Source organism: Falco naumanni, chromosome 11 (genome assembly GCF_017639655.2).
Source record: "Falco naumanni isolate bFalNau1 chromosome 11, bFalNau1.pat, whole genome shotgun sequence".
Taxonomy (NCBI): Eukaryota; Metazoa; Chordata; class Aves; order Falconiformes; family Falconidae; genus Falco; species Falco naumanni.
The window spans coordinates 25,956,877-25,977,077 of NC_054064.1; the positions used below are offsets into that span (position 1 = coordinate 25,956,877).

A 20,201-nucleotide genomic window follows, 5' to 3' on the forward strand; every position below is an offset into this window, starting at 1 on the left:
CTTGCACCAGTGGCTTTCCCTCGCTCCAGCCAAGAGGTGAGAAAAGATGGAAACGCTTTATGCTGCTACATGTTGGAATCCATCTCTTCTATGCAATCACAAAGATGGCAAGTTTGCTCTGAGCGCTGGGGGGATGCGAACAGTGACCAAACTGGTTGGCCGTCCTTGGGCTTCAACCATACCACGCGATAGGATGCAAAGGCGGCACCCTGCTACGCGGTGGGGACACACCTTCCTCCCCCACAACAGGGAAGTCCAGCTCTGGATGAATTTTTCTGGATGAGTTTTCCAGAGCTGGTGGCAGTGGGCTTTCTTTTCCCCAAGAGTCCATGCCAAGATGCTTTTCCGTAGCATAACACGTCAATCTCCTGCTTACAATTTTTCCTCAGGACTATTAAGGTTCTGCCACTGGCAGCAATGCAGAACATCACTCAGGGAGCTCGTAGTGTGCTAGCAGCTTGCTCAAGGTCAGGTAGAGGTAAGGACAAAACACCCTGAATTCCTGACTCCTGCTCTCAGGGTTTAATTAATCCCACTCATCTGAAAGTCAGGCATCTGTTGGAGGCCAGTTTTCTCAGTTTCCTCTGTAGTCAGTGGAAAGATGTCTCCAGAGGGCAATTCCTTCCATCTTAAAATACACATCTGAGATAAGTGGGAGGATCTGTCCTCTGGGGGGTTTGAAAGGAACCTGATGATCTTACACAGAAGATGCACTGAACTTTCAGACACCTACAGTTCAAGAGGGAGAGTCCCACCCCAGCAGTTATCACTGTTACCAAGATACTAGATACATAATTTTCAATCTCAAGAAAAAACTAAAATTAAGATCTAACCCTGGCTTGGCTTTTCCCATCCCCATCTGTATTTTGCTCTGGAAAGCTTTCAAGTACTCTCCTCATCACAATGTTTTCTGAGCATCTTCTCCAACTGCTAAGTGACAACACCCCTCGTCTGATAAGCTAATTTCCTCCAGGTCGTGCTTTACTCTTTCCTTTGTCTCTTAATTTTGTTCCCCATTGCCAGTGAGCTGTTTCAGCTCCCAAGGGAATGACCTTCATCCTGGGGAAAGCATTCCTGGACTCTGCACGCAGGAATGCTGCCCCAGGCTGCCTCCTAGACTCATAGGAGTTTCTGATGCTCTTTTCACCCCTTGGCTACTTAAGAGCATTTTTGGGCATGGTTGATGGCGCACTTGGCCAATTAGCAGTAGTGAGGCTGCACAGTCTGAGTGCCCATGACTCATTAGGTTTATGGAGAGTCCTGGAGCCATGCCCCAGTCACTGTTACAAATCTGCTCCCTCGTACTGCTCTGGCCATGAGAATGAACACCTCATCAGAGGGCAGCCCAGAGGTAACATGGCTCCTGAGACACTCTAGATAATAACTATTTACTCTAAATGTCATCATTCTGTTCAAACCGTGACTGATGTACGTACTGCACGCTACATCCTCCTGCATGCAGAGGAACCAACAAAGTGCGGCTGTCTATGGAGACGTGTCTCACCTCCCTCTCCCATAGAGATTTTCTGAGATCTAATAAAAGTTGAGCTCATGCTGTGCTCTTTCACTGGATGCACACTATGAATTTCTTTTTCTACATCCAATCACTTATTTTCATGAAGCATGCAAGAACTTACTATCTTGGAGACTCTAGCCATCTGTCAAGTTCGGTTATAATCAGCCAACAGATGAAAAATTTATGAGGGGGAAAGACATATTCACACACACACCCCCCATACACACACACACACACACTCACATACTCACAAACACTGTGATTGCTTAAGTCTCATTTCCTTCGGAAACCAGATTAAAAATAGCATTAATGTCAATAATGAAGTCTTTATTTCTTGGGCAGATTTCTGTTCCTTTTAAACCAATCCTCCCAGTGAGAGGTACCGCAAAATTTTCAACTGGAACCAGACCGGATTGCTAAGTGATAAGAACCTCACAGCAGTTTCACTGTACCTCAAACACCTCAAGGAAAAACGCAAAGTGAATGTGAATTCTGTATAAATACTGGAAACTGGTGCCGAATTTCATACTGAGTTAACCCAGTGGTGGCATTTGATTTTTCTCTCCATTTGCATTCGGTGTATAAATACAATTTTTAAGTTTGCAAACCTCAGTATTTAAGGTATTTCCCATAATAAAGTACAGAAAAATACTAAAAATACTCAAGTTATTTATTTTAGATACAAGTCTCATAAGTTTCAGTTCTGCAACATTATTCCAGGAAAATCACGTAGGTTTCAGTTTTCTGCCAGGGATAGATCCAAAGCTGAGCTCGAAGTGCTGTCTGTAGATTAAAAAGGTGTTTGGAACTTCTCTCGTAGAGTAATTTTCAGTTGGTAACAGTTTATCAAAACCAAAGCATGTAGCAGGTCTCATTGAATACCTCTTGAAAAACAGAAGTAGTTCCAAGACTGATCTGTCTGGCTTTTTGCTTATTCACCTGCCTCCACTGTTCGCCTGGAAGTCGACAGGAGTAAAGCCTGGTAGTTCTGAAATCACATTTTGCCATGTCAGAACTTTTTAGCTAAATTGCCTACCAAGAGCTAGATCTCCGGGGGCTACCGACCTCCAAGCCAGTCACCTGTGGGCTTCCACCAGCCACAGCTCTGGAGCTTCTACCAAAAGCAGCACCCCATTACCAGCACACCAGTGTTCTCCATTTTTTCTAAGAATTCCCTTATTTTCAAGTTTTGTTACTCATTCCTTTTAGAAACCAATCTGAAAGAGCAACATTTCCCACGGATTGGAGTTGCTTCTCTTTGCCCATCAGTCAAATCCAGACTTTGGTCTATTGCACAGAGCAGAAAGGGAGCAGAGATTCAGGCATGAACTCGATCTTTTTCCAATTTCAGATGGCAGCTTAGCTATTGGACTTGGGTTTGAGCCCAGTTTTAGTTGCCCCCAGAGCGATTCCGCCCAACAGACCTCTTGCTTTCTACAGGCCTCTATAAAATGGCTGAACAGTGGCAGAGTTTGTGCTTTGAATGTCTAAGAGAGGTGAGTAACTAAAGTTTACGACATCTCTTCTTGCTGGCTGGAGCTCTAATTATTTCCCCTCTGCCTCTCTAAGTAATTCTACCTTCACTTCACATTTCTGATATTTAAATATTTTATTTTTCTCTTGGCAGAGGTATATTGCACACACGTTTTCTTTTCCTTGACACGTCTTCTGATCTACCAGAGAAAATAACAATGGATCTGGGATTTAATAGGCTTATAACAATGTCATTCATATTTTCCAATGATGTGAAAGTAGCAGCCTAGATTAAAGACTGAAATGACAAATAAATGTTGACTCATCCAGGTGCACACACCAGTCACCTTGATGTCAGTTGCAGAACTACCATTAATTCAGTGAGAATAGGATCCGATCCCAAACCCATAAATCCTTCCTCAGCGAGTTTGCTCTGATGGTATTCCTGGCATAACCATGACCAAGAAAACCTGGAACTCTCACAAGAACACCCAGTTTAATGAGATTTCCAGTCCCACTTTCCATACCAGTAAAAATCCTCAAGAAATCCACATAAATTACAGCCAGGCTTTTTAAAGCTTTCAGTTTCACATCTACTTTTGCAAAACAACTCACTCTAGCCAGCAGTCATGCCCTGTCTTTCCAGTGCACCAGGATGATCGCTGGTTCTTCTCCCTATGCAGTCCTCCTGCAGCTTGGCCCTAAAACTGGTCAGAAATGGCTTGAACCCATGGGAGGCTGACACCATGAGCAGTACAAACAGGTTCCTTGTTCTACTAAATCCTCTTCCCACCTCCTGCTCTGACAGCAGAGCTGCAGGGCATGTGGCTGTGGAGGTCTAGGGTGCCTGGGACATCCATGGTCCTCCACTGGAGCAAGTACCCAGGCAGGAGGGGTAGCAGAATGGAACATGAAGCCACATCAACCCCACCGACATGCATTAATGTGAAACACTACTGAAGGATTTGGGCTAGCATACCAGGCTCTGAATTTAAGGAAACCGAGCGGCCAAATTTCCTTCTGCTCTGGGAACCACCACACAGCAGGGTGGCTGGAAGTACACTGGGGTGCGCAGACACCTTAATGACCGCAGGTAGCACACGAGGGTCCCCAGCTGAGACAAGATCCTTGGATCCTGTCTGCCGTTTCACACGAGCATCCCACAGAAGCCTCAGTGTTAGGGGAACACTGCCGGTCGTGGGGTTCTCAGAGGGCATACCCTGCCCTTTCAAACTCTTCCCAACAGCACAGTTAATGCTGGTTGGGAATGTTCTGATGAAACGTTTTGGGGATGGAAAGTGATAAATTATCTGGCATCCGTACGTTGATTTCAACACCCCTGTTATGTAACCTAGAGTTACATGGGACCTCTGCCTGGTCTCCTGAGAGCTTACAGGGTGGCCTGTGGAATCCACAGCAAGCTAGTGCGCGTGTGTGGGTGAAAGAGTATTTCATCCCATGTTTAAGCCCATTCCTGTTCAGCAGAGTGCTTAAGCCTGGGTGTAAATCTCTCATGATTCTTTGCAGTTCTGAAAAGAGAAAATTTCCTGAATTATGTCTACATTTTTACATCTCAAATGTTGAGGAGAAATGCAGCAAGGGCACAGCCAAAATCTCTATATTATAGGACAGGAGGGGCCAATATAGCTTTCTTTTCTTTGAGAACAGGCAGGCAGAATTAGACTTACACAGTAGAACTTGGCACAAGCGTAATAATAAATACGATATGAAAATGTCAGGGACCCAGAGGAGCTGACATTAGTGTATGCATGTCTTTAAACCAAAATCCTACTGCGTACAGGCAACTTTCCCCATTCATCATGGGAAGAATTACACCAGAGATGGTAAACGCATACACTGTGGTTTGCAAGGCCCGTTTTACTTGCTTTTAACATTTACTTGAATACGTGCAACTAGCAAACATAACTGCCTGGACCTGGGGCTGTACCCTCCTTCAGTGGAGGGACGATGGAAGCAGGAGTGGGAAGCAGCCAGGCAGGGCTCCCTGTTGAGCACAAGGAATTCTCCACCAGACCACCCAAGGGAGTCCAGGGCTGGTGCACCTTCCCCCCGCAGTTTCTGTGGTGACACACCAGAAGAAAAAGCAAACTGCAAACCTAATTACACGAACCTGTCCTCTTACGTGCAGCATCTCTCGCCTGCCTTGGTTGGTGCAGGTGACAGCAGCCTCAAGATAGCTCTCGCCATTACCTATGCTATACTGTGTCTCTACAATTAATATCTTGTTATACAACAGGAGTTTTTCTTTAAACCCGAATCGCAGGAATCAGCCTTCAGAGGAGCAGCTCCCTTTTGACAATAGGGTAGTGCAGGCAGGTTTATTTTGGCCTCCCTAACTCGGGCGCTGTCTCTTCGCCAACTTAAGCTTCAGGTGAAAAGCAAATATTCAGGGGCTTCCAAACCTCCATACTATACAAGATCAATTTAAAAAAAATAATTGGGGGAACTTTTTTTATTTATTTTAAACCGCTACAGGCTGGATTTGCACTTGGAACAAGCCTTCCCCCAGTGGAGTATCTCCTGATTTACAACAGTGTCTGAAAAGAGAATCGGGCATTGCCTGTTTAATGCAGACTTTTAAATGAATCAATTACATGGGTTTGGTCAAAATTAGCACGCTAGTCTATTTTTAAAAGCCAAGTGATACTTTGCCTTAAAACCTAACAGTAAAAGAAGCCCATACACAAAAACAGGCCGACCTCACTATAAGCATCTGGATGCCCAAATAAACACGAGCAGAGGGAATTCTAGCATCTGCAAACTGTTAATTCACCCTTTTCTTCTCTTTTGTAGGCTCGCCAAGTTCAATCTCCTGGTCGCCAACTTCTTGCTCCACCGAGACAACCCGTTGATGAACTGTGCTAGTGATGTCAGTAGCACCACTAATCAGTGTTGGACCAGGATGCCTGACTCGGGGGATAAAGTCTCTTTATATCCCAGCCTGCAAGTGTTTTTTCTTCCCTCTCCCCCCTCCCCCTATTTTTTCTTTTATGTTTTACAGAGGATCCAAGACTAAGAAAAGAGCTACACAATCCTGGAAGACAGAAGGCTGGACTTCCAATGCCAGGCTGAGTTGGTTCCCAGCGGCACAATGGCGGGTGTAACTTCGTACCGATTTACACACAACGTTGCATCCGCCGGGAGTGCAAAACGGCTATTTGTATACTCAGCATCTGCAGATCCCCAGCCCTCAGCGTGCAGTTGGATGGCAGCCTCAAGGCATTTCCCTTTTGAAAAAACACTTTCAAGTAACATGTGTGAACCTGAGTGCCAGACCTGGTGGCAGGTGCTAATGGCTTTCACAAAGGCTCCCTGGATTTTAATTACTTGTGTTTAAGCTGTGTATAGTATCCATCACTTCCTTTCCTTTCCCAAAATACTGAGTCAAAATATGGTTTCCAGTAACAAAAATAATCCCACCTCCACCTCCCCTCATCTTCCCCCGCCACAATCAACAGCCATCATGTTCCATCTCAGTTGCAGTCACCTTTTTAGCTGTGGATGAAGCATATTCACGACACGCTACATCATCTGGGTATCTCCCCAGGAGCTCTTTAGTTTTTGGAGAAAAATCAGCACCTCTCACATCTTGCTGTGTTCTTGCACTAACCCCATCCTATAGAAAAGTTGCTCAATTCTCTCTTTCCCTAGTGAAAACAGCGCAACCTGCTTCTGAGTCCCATGATGAAGAGCCACCAGATAATTTACTAAAGATTTTGGAAACAGTATGGAACAGTATTGTTTGAGAGGTTGGACTAGATGACCTTTAAGGGTCCCTTCTAACCCAAACTATTCTATGATTCTATGATTACTGTTAGCAGTGTGATTACGATGACTGGAATCATTGCTGATGACGCTGACTGCCCAAGGCTGGCTGAGAAAACTCTGCGGGACGGGGAGGGAATTCACCTGTTCCGAGCACAGAAACGTTCAAAATCTGCTGCTGCTGTTCTTCCTCTGGGATGAATTCCTTTGTTTTCATGGGAGCCCACAGACATCTACAACAAAGCCTGTATCTTTTTTCTTGCAGAATGCCTCAGAAATTTAAACCTAATCCTTCAGCCAGCAGGTACCTGATCTCAGCAGCCTAAGCCTACAGCTGAGCAGAAGGGGTCCCACCTTCACAGCCATCGACCCCTCTTAGCACACCCACTTCACCAGGAGCTGCGGCCCCAGCACGCCCTGGCTTCAGCCACACCATAGACAACAGCCTGGGTCTTCCCTGACCTCTCGGACACAGGGGGCTGCCTGGACCCGGTGGGGTGGGGAGACACGTGCTTCCCTCCACCACAGGACTGTGGTCCAGAGGCAGTCTGATTCCCCTCCTGCTGCGGGAGATGCTATGGTACTTACATTTCAGCTCTCTCTTCCAGCACTAAAAGAATATTCTCCATAATATGTTTATTATTTTAAATAACCAAAAGCACTGCCTTAAAGCCTACTGATTTGGCTGCTAATAAACATCATGAACTGAGCAGCATCCGAATTTCTGAAGCAGTAAATCCAGCTCTCCGCTACAAAACTGACAGTTCTCATAAAATAAATAAAGAAAGAAATGCATGCAAGTAAAACATCCTAAGGAAATTATCGTTCAAATTAACTGCAGACATAAATTTATCCATCTGTTATCATAAGTGTTACTCAAAAATTATTTGCCCATAAAAATGAAATAAACCAGAGTGATATTTTTTTTCTTAAACACTGACTTCATGTGCATAGTCTCAGTTGCCAAAATATTAACTCTTTTTAACAGCCCATGTGCTCTTGGCCGTCTCTTTCTTGACTGTAAATGGACCTTCATAAATTGCCAGTGCTTGTTTGCTCTAAGGTGCTTCACTGTTATTATGGATCAATAATTCCTAGCAATCCAGGATGGATTTTCAAAACACAAAACCCAAGCAAACCTTCCCCCCCCCCCGCCCCCCCGATTTTACTTGCAAGTACTCTATTTAGCTACCTTTATTCATTCAAAGGGAAAAGTTATGACGCCTGTTACCTGAAAAATATCACTTAACTGCACAAACAATAAATGTTGTTTCATTACTAGAGTATAGCTACAGTGAATATGGGTATAGTGAGACTTTCACATTAAGTCTGAATACGGTAAACCCTGGCAGGAGAAGAATGAAGTGTACAGAGCTGGGTATAGAGCTGGGTCCCGTTCTACCCAGGGCCTGTATTTTTCTTGGAGAGGAGAAAGAAATGAAAGTAGAAAGAATAAATGGCTATTTTCACTTCTATGTGTTTTATAAAGGAATAAATTAAAAGTCTGAACTGGTCCAATGCATTTAAATTGTGAGTAATGCCATGGAAGGCAGGGAAGGGGGAAATCTATTGAAAAGTTTACTTTTTATTTTTAAAAATGACAGAAAACTGAAAAGCTCCATTTAGAATTGTGTAATTTTTTTGTTTTAGTACTGCTAACTGGAACCAAAGAAAAGAAAAAATAAATCTTTCAACAGCATAAAAATGCTTGGCTTTACTTGGTGGATCTGAAAACTGTTTTACCTCAGCTTGCTTGGATATTCCAATGCCTGTCCCCTTACCACTCCTTCTTCCCCAGGACTCGTCTGTTCAATGTTTAACAGCCTTGTGCTCAGTTACGGACCAGATCCTGCACTACCTCCCCTAGGATGCACCAGGAAGCCTTTGCAGCTCAGCTCCAAATGGCACGTAGCAACAGGCTGACTGGGAACCCCAGTTTACAGAGGGGAACAACGACACCCAAGCACTTGCTATGTCGATTGCTGTCTGGCAGAAGTGGACTTGCTTTTTCAGAAGCAAACAGAAAAATTCTGTTTTCCCCAAACGCCCAATTTTTTACCGAAAAACTACCAGCTGAAAGATTTTTATCAACCTTCGTCTAAAAGCAAAGCAGGATGAAGAAAGTAGAAATTCTGTGTACAAAACAACTAATAGCAAGGCCATAAACATGCAGAGCTGCACAGGCAATGAAATTAATTGCCTGCTATATTCTAATCAGCCCAATGACCATAGCTTTACTGGAAAATAAACATTCTTCAGAAAAAATAGTAATGCTTTTCTCCCAGGGTGACTCCTGCTGTACATGAGCAGCACTCCACACCAATTTCCACACAATTTTTATTTCTTGCATATTTCCATGTGTTTTATAACAAACTTCCATCTGAAACCAGTAGGGCTGTTTCCAGTGGTGACCTGACCTGCCAGATCTGGTGGGACCAGGGTATGGGATCTTGCACTACTTGAAGGTTATTTAGATCTGGTGACAGGAGTTGCCATGTCCCACTCCAGCCACATGTTTTCATCCAGCCAGGTGGGAACTCAGCTTACACTGGATGAGCTATGGTTTTTCTGATAGCAAAGTACACGCCATGGTTCAACCCAGAAAGGATTTCTGCCAGTCCGAAGCCAGACGGTGGCATCCCCCAGCTCAGCAGCACTGGGTTCCTGCACCACCATGCAGCCAAGATATCATCATTTTGGTTTACAGCTGAAGCCAGCCATGGTTTTCATCCTGTAGAATACTGCTTTTGGTCATGGTGACCCCTGTGCATGGTCTAGGTTTGGTTTCTTTTTGTTCCAAACAACAGCACATACTCCAGCAGGAGTCTATAAAACATCTTGCTGCTGCAGCTGAGAAGGGTACGCTGAACTGAACCAGACTGTAATTTGCAAAGACACCTGCGTGGCGTCTCCTGGCTTAGTCAAGCTCATTATACTAATTTAGTGTTAGATGTTACTGAACTACCCATCCATGGCACTGGGATCTTGAATCAGCCTGAGGATGGTGCCCCAACAGAGCAACAGAGCTTCAGCTGCTGCAGGCAGCTGTGCAAAAGCCAGGTGAACCTAAGTACGGCGGTTTGCACCAGGTACGGCTCCCTGGGGGAGGCCACCAGAGGAACCAGCAAGGGCTCTGCCTCAGGAGGGCTGTTTGCAGGGTAGGACCCTGTCCCCAAGCCCCTTGGCTCCAGCTATAACCTCCGAGTTACAGGATGCCACCGAGCCCACATGAATCATGGTGCAGGGCTTGGGACTCCCTCCCACAGCAGCCCCACTCCGTAACACCGCATCTGGTGAAGTTTTTCCAAGGTGTGTTTCTCATAACAGACTTATTTTCTTGTTTAGCAAAATACTTCTTTTTCCTAATTTTATTTGCCAGCATAATTTTATCCAATTCTTCCCTTCCCAGAAACTATGACGGAGATTACGAAATTGGAAACCAATTCATAATATACACATATAATTAAATTATTATTCATTCATTGGTTCCAATATCCTCAAAATAAATGGATTAATGCAGAGATCATGCTTAGCATAAGAACAATACTTTTTGCGGTGCATTGTCCAGAATATTTTTTCAAATTATTTCCCCTCCATCATGTTAGCCTTAAATACGCAGCCTCTGAAAAGAGGTGAACTAACTTTTGCACTGTTCTGAGAGCAAATGCACTCCTGCAGACTCTATCAAAGTCTGTCCTAACAAAAGGTGCGTTCCTTAAAATTTTGCCCTTCAGAATTCATGGGAATATGTGAAAGCCTCAACTTTCATCAAAACCACCCTTCACTTTTATAAAAAGCAAAACCAAACCCTTAACGTTTAAGAAAACAATCTGAATTCATGACCCGAGCACATACCTAAAAAAATACCCTTACAATTCAAGAAGCAGATATAAGAATGCAAAATACAAAATGTACCAATAAACCCCACTCTTACAATTCAGCGTGTAAAAAAGAAACACAACCAAAAAAAAAAAAAAACCCAACAAACCCTAACAAAAACCTTCAGGAAAAAAAACCTGCATTTGAATCCTAAGAGAAAATGAACTTGCTTGCACTTCAGCCACATAGAAGTTTTGGCATTGAAAAATTAATAATTTTCTCAATACTTACTGCACAAAGAAAAAAACACCCCAGGGAAAAGAGGAGAAATTAATTGTACTTAAAGTAGGGATGGCCTGCTTTAGTGAGAAAGGCCAAAGGGATGCTGCAACAAAGAACCCAAAACAAAAAGCTTTCCTCAGCATGTCCCGCGCCCGGATTTTTAACAAATCTGGGCTGTATGTGTCTGTTCTGTCCTGCTGCAGTCAGTGCTAGGAAAAAGAAATAACCCAGCAACAAAGGCTGTTTTCAACATAACCAAAAATGAGGAGTAAAGGACAAAACGGGACTTGCTCTTTAGGAGCCAGCTTCCCCAGGTGATGCTGCCCAGGAGCTGCTCTCTGACGGGGACAGGGAACGAAAGCTCAAACTTCCAACAACTTAGATGTCACTTTCTATAGAAATCAATGTGTAATTAGTATTCATTTGCTCAATTTGATTTCTGTTATTATCACACACAAATAGCTGCAGTGGATTGGCTCCATGACCCATCTAGTCCAAGGTCCTGTCTCAAGCCATGGTCTGTAACTGATACCCAGGAAAAGCATTTACTGAGCAGGGCAAGTGGGCGATCGTACCCAGTTTATTCTTCCAGTATATACTGGTTAAGGGACTTCCAAAACTGGAGACTACATCAAAACCATCATGTTTGATAATCACTGATAAACCTCACTCCATGCATTAGACCAAGCTGGTATTTATGAATCCCTGTCCAACTACGAAGCACCGTGATATATTTTCCTACTGTAAAAACAGTTAAGCAAAACCCCTTGGACAGAAATACCAGACAAGCTCGAGATTAAGTAAGCTTGGGAAAATTCAGCCCAAACACATTCAACAAATAAATGCATCAAAACGCATGTATCTCTGCTAAACCCTGCAGTCTTTAATCAAAGCTCCCACTGAAGTGAGTAGCGAAAAGTGAGTTGTTGCCAAAGTTCATAGCAAAAGCCACGGGATGAGAAACAAAGTTCTGTCAAAAATGAGAAATTACCAAGGAGAGGGAGCAGAAGGAGCAGATCGGTTCTCGGCACGACAATCTCAGGCTGCCTTCAACTTGAGGGAGCTCAAAGAGCCACTTAAGCTGGTGCTCAGGATTTGGCTGAACCGGGGCCCGAACAATTATTATTTATACTCTTATCACACAAAAATGTGAATAACATTGCAAAGGGGGGAAAAAAGAAAACCAAGGGTGGGGCAAAAGAGGACAGTAGCACATACTGTTGCAGGCTCACAGAAGTACTATAGACATCTTTGTTCTGCAGACCTCGCGGAAAGAATTTAAACAGGTAGAGGTACACGCTGGATTTTTACTTAATGATTTTAAATGCTGGTATTTTAGCTCCACACATAACTCATACACTTGTGCAAGGTCCAAAACCAGCCAGTTTGCACAGGCAAACCACCAAAGCAGCTAAGTCACCCACTGAGAAAGTTTAACTGCAGCAACCCTGAGAGGTCTGGAACCCCGAGTCACACACACGTGCCTACGCCACAGCACCGGAGCACAGCCTGTCCACAGCCCAGCTGCAGCCAGACACACCTCCTACACCAACTCACTGCATTTCTGAAGCAGGTTTAGACAAACAAAAGCCTTTCCCCTTCAAATGGAAGTTCCCTAAGAATTCTTCCCGCAGGACCAGAGACAAAACCCCAAAGCATTCAAGCCGCTTTACTTTCAGTCGCAGTAACTGAGTACAACAGAAAAATCTCACACCATACCTGCTCCAAAGGCAAAGAAGAAGCTCTTGTCTGCGTTCTCCCTTAAAAGCGCCATCACTCTTTTCCCCATCCTCTCATTCCTCTTATAGATGAGCTCCTGTCTGAAGTAGCTGTCTATCTCCTGAGCCGTCACCTGCTCGTGGGGTGGGAGCGTTGTGTTGATGAAGTTAGGGACCTGAAATGGAGACAGAGGCTGTAGTTCAGGTGACAGTGGTTTAGTAATCCCCCAAACACTGGACGCTTTAATCTAGCCTTATTTAAACCACCTGAGCATCATTATCATACAAGAAACCACCAGAAGAAAAGAGCTTGCTGGTAACTCTACACAGGAAAAATGAATCAGCAATCAACATGCCTTTTTTCTTTTTGTTAAACTAGTATTTTATTAAATGCAACTTCATTTTGATTTTTCTCTGTCCCTTCAGCAGAATGTAGTTTTAGATGTTATAGTTGGGTGAGTTACTAAACCCTTTATTTTCTAGTTGTTCGACACAGCTCACTGGTGATTTAGCACCAGAACAAGCCCTGTAATCTGTTCTCAGCCAAGGTCACCATGACCTTGAGTAAGGACTGCAAGATTTGGCTTGTATATGCTCCCTCTTAATAACCTAACAGGTAAAAAAGCAGGAAAGGTTAGCAAATCCAGGCACAGGGAGATGCAAACAGGGTAAACCCCTCGCCTTTCTTGCAGTTTTAGATGCTATCAGGCCTCACCAGAAGAGACCGTGCATTGCAACACATAAATCCCCGGAACATTTCTGATATTTTTGAGAAATGGATTTCCAGAAGAACTGCTCCTTCAGTCCCTGTTTTTGTGAGGAGAGACGTTCGTAGGCACCGGAGAAAAGCTGAAACCCCAGGGACCGTTCAAGTCAGTGCAGCAGACCCAGCAATGAGCCGAGACCCAAGCTAGAGCGGACAGACAAGCCGGAACGTCTCTGACTGACTGTGGGGACAGGCGACTCCTTCTGGCATGGTGGGGGCCCAGGTCTACCCCCGGCCCCGCAGCCAGAAGCGCTGTAAGCGGGCACTGCTTGATGGCTGCTCACAGGACCCAGGCACCTTCCAGCGATTTTCTGTGCCTCGCCACTGGAGAGCAGCTCAAACTGCAAAGCCCAGACGCAGGTTTCTGAGTCCCCGGGGAGCTGTAAAGCCGCCAGGATTTCCAGCGTTAATCTGAGTCCGTGGTAACGGTGCCGCATGCACAGCCCATAGGGGGAACGTCCCTCACTCACTGTGCTGAAATACTTGATGCAAGTTTCTTTGCTTAATTCTTTCTCTGGTCTTCTACTACACCAAGTTCCCATACTAGTTTTCTAAAACTTGCCTTTAGTCTTTGTTTCTCAGCCCACCTCTTACCTTCCCACTTGGCCACGTGATTTTATCACAACAATTTTTACCTCTTCCCACCCTCTTCACTCACACCGCCTCTCCAAAAGCTTTCAGCAAGTCTTAGGAAAAGAACTAATTTCCATCTTCCCAGTGGCTCTTCTTAAAGCTTTTTCATTGCAGCCTCATCTACAGCTCTCCTAACACATGGGGGACCAAGCAGCAGAGAGATGTCACCGTGCATTATGCAGAAGGACAAGTCTAAGCCTTGCTCTGGGTTCCCACCAAAGGCTGTACCCAGCTGGGTGAGATAGAAATGGGCACCACATCTCCTGAGCTGGGGAGTCCCACGTGGCTGGAGTTAATCCTGCTGTTGACAGTGACCTGCCCCAGCTATGCAGTGCAGCTCGACCTTCAATTTTCCAAACAGCTTTGCAACGTGCTTTGCCAAATCACCGTTACATCTCGCAGCACGTCCCTCCTTAAGGGTTCAATCACATTACTCTTCTTCTGGGCTTTCCAGCACGGCTTGGCTTTGCCAGCCTATCTTGTGAATTCCTCAGAGCATGCAAGTACTTTGCGCCTTGTTCTCAGTTTAGCCCTCTGCCAGCACTCAACAAAAATAAGTCCCATTAAGCCAGACCTATCAGAGACACCAGTTTCTTGTTAATACACAAGGAAGTTGCCTCAGTGTCTGGCAAGAGCTTGCGTTCGTCTCAGAGGGATGCTGGTGGCTACAGCAGCGAAGGATGTAGTGGCTTCGATTCCTGGTGAAAGGCAGGGAGAGATTTTTGTTGCAGGAATAAAGCCTGAGGAATAGGTAACCATTTTACGCTTGCAATAACCTCTGCAACGCAAAGCTGTGCATCAGTTGGTCCATGCAGATACTGCAGGCCTTTGGATCTCCTCCGTACTAAGGCTCTGTGTTTAATGCTTTGATGTAGCTGAGCCAGGAGCCGGGGAGCCTTCAGAGACGGAAATGGAAGGCTAAAGTTCTAGAGAGCATCTGAAGGCTCAACACCCAAGAAGTCTCTCCCCTGCTTTTGGCTGAAGTGACAGCTGGGAACTGATGGGACCTGGTCCTGAATGACCTGAGGTGCTTTGGGGAAAGCCAGGTACCGCACTGCCAGGCAGGACAACCGGCCCTTACGCAAAGCATGAGGATTGAACGGCTTTGTGCATCCCACTCCAACCAGGGAAAGCTCTGCTGCCAGAGGCTTAGATAGTCCCAGGACAGAAGTTGTGTCCAGACCCTGACCTAGAGGCTGTTTGCCAAGAAGGAAAGCACCTTCCTTCAGCTTGTGTGACACCATCACTTGCAGTCCTACATCCGTATTCAACATAGGTTGTTCCTACGCTTTATCTAGCCTGAAATACAGTCCACAAAACGGAACCATTTACTTGCCTCTTTTTGTTTCTTCCCTCCCATTCTTTCTTCCTCTTCTGTGGGAAAGAGTTTGCCAATGGCAGAGAGATAAATTTAAAAGCAAGCGCTGGGTTTTGCCAACGCTTCTCATGCTTGTCCAAGGAACAAGAGGAAGGCGGGCATCGCCTCTGGAGACACACCATCAGCTACAGGTCCTGATGCACTCTGTGCGTTCCTGTATTTCTAATGACTGCTCCGTCACTGGCAAAAATAAAACATGCACGTATGTTTCTTCATGGCAGAGGACAGGAGATGCATGATTGAAGTAAGTATGCCTGTACACCGTAGTGCAACCACACTGTGAGCTATGACACTGGCCCCATTAATCACCCCCGCTCCTCGCTGTATCGCGGTTCCTTTCCACAGTTGGTGACATAGACCATGCCTGGCTTCAAGGAGGCAGCTGCTCCTGATGATTTAAGAAACCCTTTGGATTTCTAACCACCAGGCAGGGATCAGGAAGTCAAGAAACAGACAGACACAATTGGGAAGTTGTTAACTTCAGCCAGAATTTAAGGGGTTTGTTTGAAAAAAGAAAATCTGTTGTTTTAAAAGGATGGGCTAAAGAACACACCAGAGGGATACACCTTTCCTCTTCCACTTTATCAAATATTTTTGTTTCCATTCAGAGTAAAGATAATTTTACCATTTTAATGATAAGTATTTGTTGTTTTGAACTGATAGCGAATAGATGAGACATTTGCTGTGCCAATGGGTGAAGGACTGACTTTGTGATAATAGCTGAATACTGCTACCAGTATATATAACTGTATAGTGGGGTAGATGATGTGACTGTTGAAAAATCCTAACTACTAATTCTCTGCTGTTCATCTAGGGGAACAGCAGCTGGATCAGGAGAAAAACACAGTGCTACCCATCACCCGGGGTGTGCTCACTTTGTAGTGGATAGACATAACAAGAGAAACAGATTCTTTCTGTCCAGTATCTGCAAGCTATGCAACTTTCAGGGAATCTAACGACCTCATATCTATGTATCTACATCTATATCCGTATCTATATAAATAGACACACACATACTACGTATTTCCCATGGAAACTAAATAATAAATTCCATTCAGAGGTGTTCAAAAGAAAGAATATTTTGTTTGACTGAATCAGCTACAACTCTTCTTTTTTTCTATTGCTATCTACTTTGGGTTATGGCTCTCCTATGGACAGTATAGACGGACCCTAAACTGAGTCATTAGATACACCTTGCAATCCTTAGTTAAGCTTTTGAGGTTAAAGAAGAGAATATGTGAACAAAAAAAGAAGTCAAGTCCCAGCCTTCAAGAAATTCCTTCCCCTCCACATTGCCTTTGTAATTTTCCTTGAGTCGGTATCCCTGATGGAATATATTTGTGGGTAAAGCTCTGCACACATGTCCAAACTCACAGTGCTGTGGGATGTCGCCCATAATTCTTCACCTTTGAAGTCAGTGGGAGCTTTAGGAAGAAGGAAGAGGAAGGATTGTGGAGCGGTTACGACACTACCCTGAAAAAAATGGTTCTGCTCCCACGGGGTATACAAATCTCTTGCATGATCACAAGCATGTAATTTGGGTTTAGATCTTCAAAGGAAACTCAGCACTTAACCTCCACCAAGTATCTTTGAAGCTTTTGGCTTTATTCCTCCTGTCTCTCAAAAGTCCATCTGTAAAATGGGGACAGCAAGACTTTCCAACTTGACGTTACATGCGAGGCTCTGGCTGAATCTAGCTGTTGAAGGACCCAAAGGAAGATCCAAAGCCCAAGACAATGCTCAGTGGTAACCGTTCTTCCCACAAATACTTTTTGGAAGGAGGCTGGGATTCTGCTGCTATCGTAGGCATAAGCTAACAACATACTTTAGCTTAGAAAAATGCATCAGCCATATCTCAAGATCTATGCTATGCTGTCGGCTTTGTCTATAGAGACAAAGAAATGAAAAGAAACCAAAAAAAAAAAGAGAAAAGCAAAATATATTAGTGCAGAGTCTTTTATCACATTTAGGGCTTACTGCCAAAGTTCAGCTGAAAATTCATAAACACAGGCCTACATTTACATACATTTTCTTATTTACTATTTTTTAATGTTTGGACAAATATTCTGGACAGAGGCACGATGCCACAGTTTGTGAATATCTATCTGCGAATGGGGTTTTTTGGACACATATAAGCACCATCAGCTTGGTTAGCATTTTTTCCTGCTTTGGATTTATTTGCTACAGTAGAACTGCTCTGGATTCAGTCAAGTATCACATCACTATGAGAAGGGAAAGAATAGTGTTATCATTCCTACTCCTATACGCTACATTCCCTAATCCTCTGACAACCTTTTTGGGCCTCGTTCCGTTCCAGTGGTGCTAGCCTATTTCCGGAACGTGCATGCAAATTGTAAGAATATGTCAATGAAAAACCAATACTACCATCATTAGAATAATGTGTTGCATGCCCTTTCTTGCCTGTGTGTAGGCAGAGGTGGTCCTCAACCATAAGCCTATCTGCAGATGGAGAAGACGAAGCTGAGATTGGGAAATGGGAAGCCATCCCCTGCCATGGAAAATACAGTGATCCTAAAACCTTTCCTGCCATTATGTTCCCACACCTTAGCCAACCTTCTTAGCTTCTGAGACTCCTCTCCCCACCTGTCTCATCAGCAGGTAACTAATGGCTTTCCAGCCTCCCCTCCTGTGCAATGTCCAAACGCCAGACCACCACAAGTACCGCATCGTCACTAATCCTTGCAGGGACAATTCTTAATAATAAAAAAGCCTTATTTCTCTGCTTCCCAGAGCATTCACAGGCTAAACAGAGAAAACAGGAGGCGGCACACTCAGGGTCACAAGGGATGTCTATGGCAAGGTGGGAAGTTGGCCATCAGCTTCCTGAGTTCCAGTCCAGCACCTCAATACGAACCCCATCCATCTTCCCCCGACAGCAGGGCTCAGCCCCCACGCTAGCAATCCTTATCTCCCGTTGTTGGCAGAGAGCTGCTCCCAGATGGCTCCAACTGCATTAAATTTTTTTAAACATGATAAATATTGGGTTCTCTTTATTAGTCTTCTCGTTTATGAGCTTTACATGGGCAGAGGCCAGAAGACAAGTAAGGGATCCTGCCTTGCAGGACTTTCCCTGCACCACGCAGGTCAGGAACTTTTGTACAGCCGGCAGCACTACGCAAGATAAGGATCTCCGGAGCTGACAGTGCAGCTTATGGGGGCTGCCAGGGAGCCAAAGCAGCATCCCAAAACCCGCTGGCTCCTCCGACAAACTGAACAGCCCTACATTCACATCACACCAGCCCTTCTCGGGTCAGAGGCTGACATCGAGCTCGAGTTATCGTTCCTTTATGAAGGGAGGATACCCTCTCATTAACAGCCCTTGACAGGGCGCTGTGGCTTTTGCTGTAGCGCTGCAAAATGTACTGCTCTGGACTTGGAAGACACCTGTTTCCTCCTGATTTATGGACCCTTCTGGCATCTGGGAGAGGAATATCCACTGACTGCAGCCTTTGATATGAAGGATTTGAACAGTGCAAAGTGAATGGGCTGCAAAAGCAAGCATCTCCGTGAGGAGGACGTGGCTTCTGCAGAGACAAATGCTGCAGCAGACTCAAGTGGTCTTCCTCCAGCACTCCTGAGTTTCCATCCTGACAGTGACCTTCAGTGGCCAAAGAGGGGGTGTCTGGTTAATCTGATTTAGCCCAAAGCTGAAAGCTGCCAAGATGAGCTTTCAGCTTGCGATGGAAAAAGGAAACCAGGAAGGAGCTCTGCCAAATGGTGTCCAGTTCAAGCATGTTGTGATTAAGCCATTATTGCTTTTTTTTGACCACCGAAATTTAAAGTAATATATTAGAAGCCTGAGTGGACTGTAAAAGGAGTCTTTAATCTTCAGGGTAGGTAAGTTCCATCACTCCTTTCCCCTTCCCAGGGCAAACATCTACTCAAGATGGGACTGGAGAATATATTACAGGCACATCCAGCACGTTTTGGAAGTCGTGGTCAGGACAGGTATGTCAATTTGGTGGATTTGGGGCTGCTAAAATGCTTTAATAGAAGCATACCCTGACAACAAACTCATACAGACTCAAACTGGTCTGAAGTCACAGAAACCTTAAACATATCCCCAGTCTGGGCTCACCCTGTTGTTCCCACCCCTTTGCACAAAGTGGAACAGTTCTGCAGGGATAATTCTTACTGCAGCCAGAGGCTTGTAGGTTTCCAGTGCAGATCAAAAAACCAGTCACACTTCTCCCACCCACACTCGCCCACTGGCCACGCTGCCCAGCCACAGCCATCCCCGTGCCATGGAGCCCTTTGGGATCCACTGTTGGGGTTTGGACCAACCCAGCGTTTCCATGGCAGGGGTGGATTTTCTATCACATCCCTTGGCCTAGCAGCAGTCTGTAGTGTCCCAAACCTCCAAAAGCAAGGAACAGCCCTGAAAAACTGCAAGGCAAAGGGACAGCCAGCTGTCCCCCGGTGGAAGGTGTGACCTGGCAGACCGCGGGTTGCCCGGAATGGGGCTTCACAACCCCAAAACTGTTTTCTGGCTTCAAGTCATTGCAATGGGGACGCATTGCTGCAGCTTGCAGCATTTCTGCTCCGCTCAGGCACATCTAATCCTCTCTGAGCTAAATGCTGATGACTCCTTTCTCCAGGCTGTGCTGCACCGATAATACCCCCGTCCCTGTCCCCCGGGGGCACGTTCAGGCTCTGGGGACAGCAGCTGAGGCTGGGGTGTCTCACACCCCCATGCCAGAGAGCCCAACTGTTCCTTTCCAATGTGTTCTTTCCTCCACCTGCTGCCTCAGAGGAAAGAAGCACAAGGCTGGCAGCCTCTCTGTACTCTTTTCCCTGGAAATAGCAATG

The 20,201-nt window shown here is 45.2% G+C and overlaps 1 protein-coding gene across 1 annotated transcript in view; it reads right to left on the minus strand.

Moving 5' to 3' along the window:
• Nucleotides 1-20,201, minus strand: part of TRABD2B (TraB domain containing 2B) — a 292,200-nt gene that overhangs the window by 101,706 nt on the left and 170,293 nt on the right. Inside the window, exon 4 of the mRNA XM_040611371.1 lies at nucleotides 12,596-12,770. Within this exon, the coding sequence (XP_040467305.1) occupies nucleotides 12,596-12,770 (175 nt within the window). The remainder of the gene's footprint in view (nucleotides 1-12,595; nucleotides 12,771-20,201) is intronic.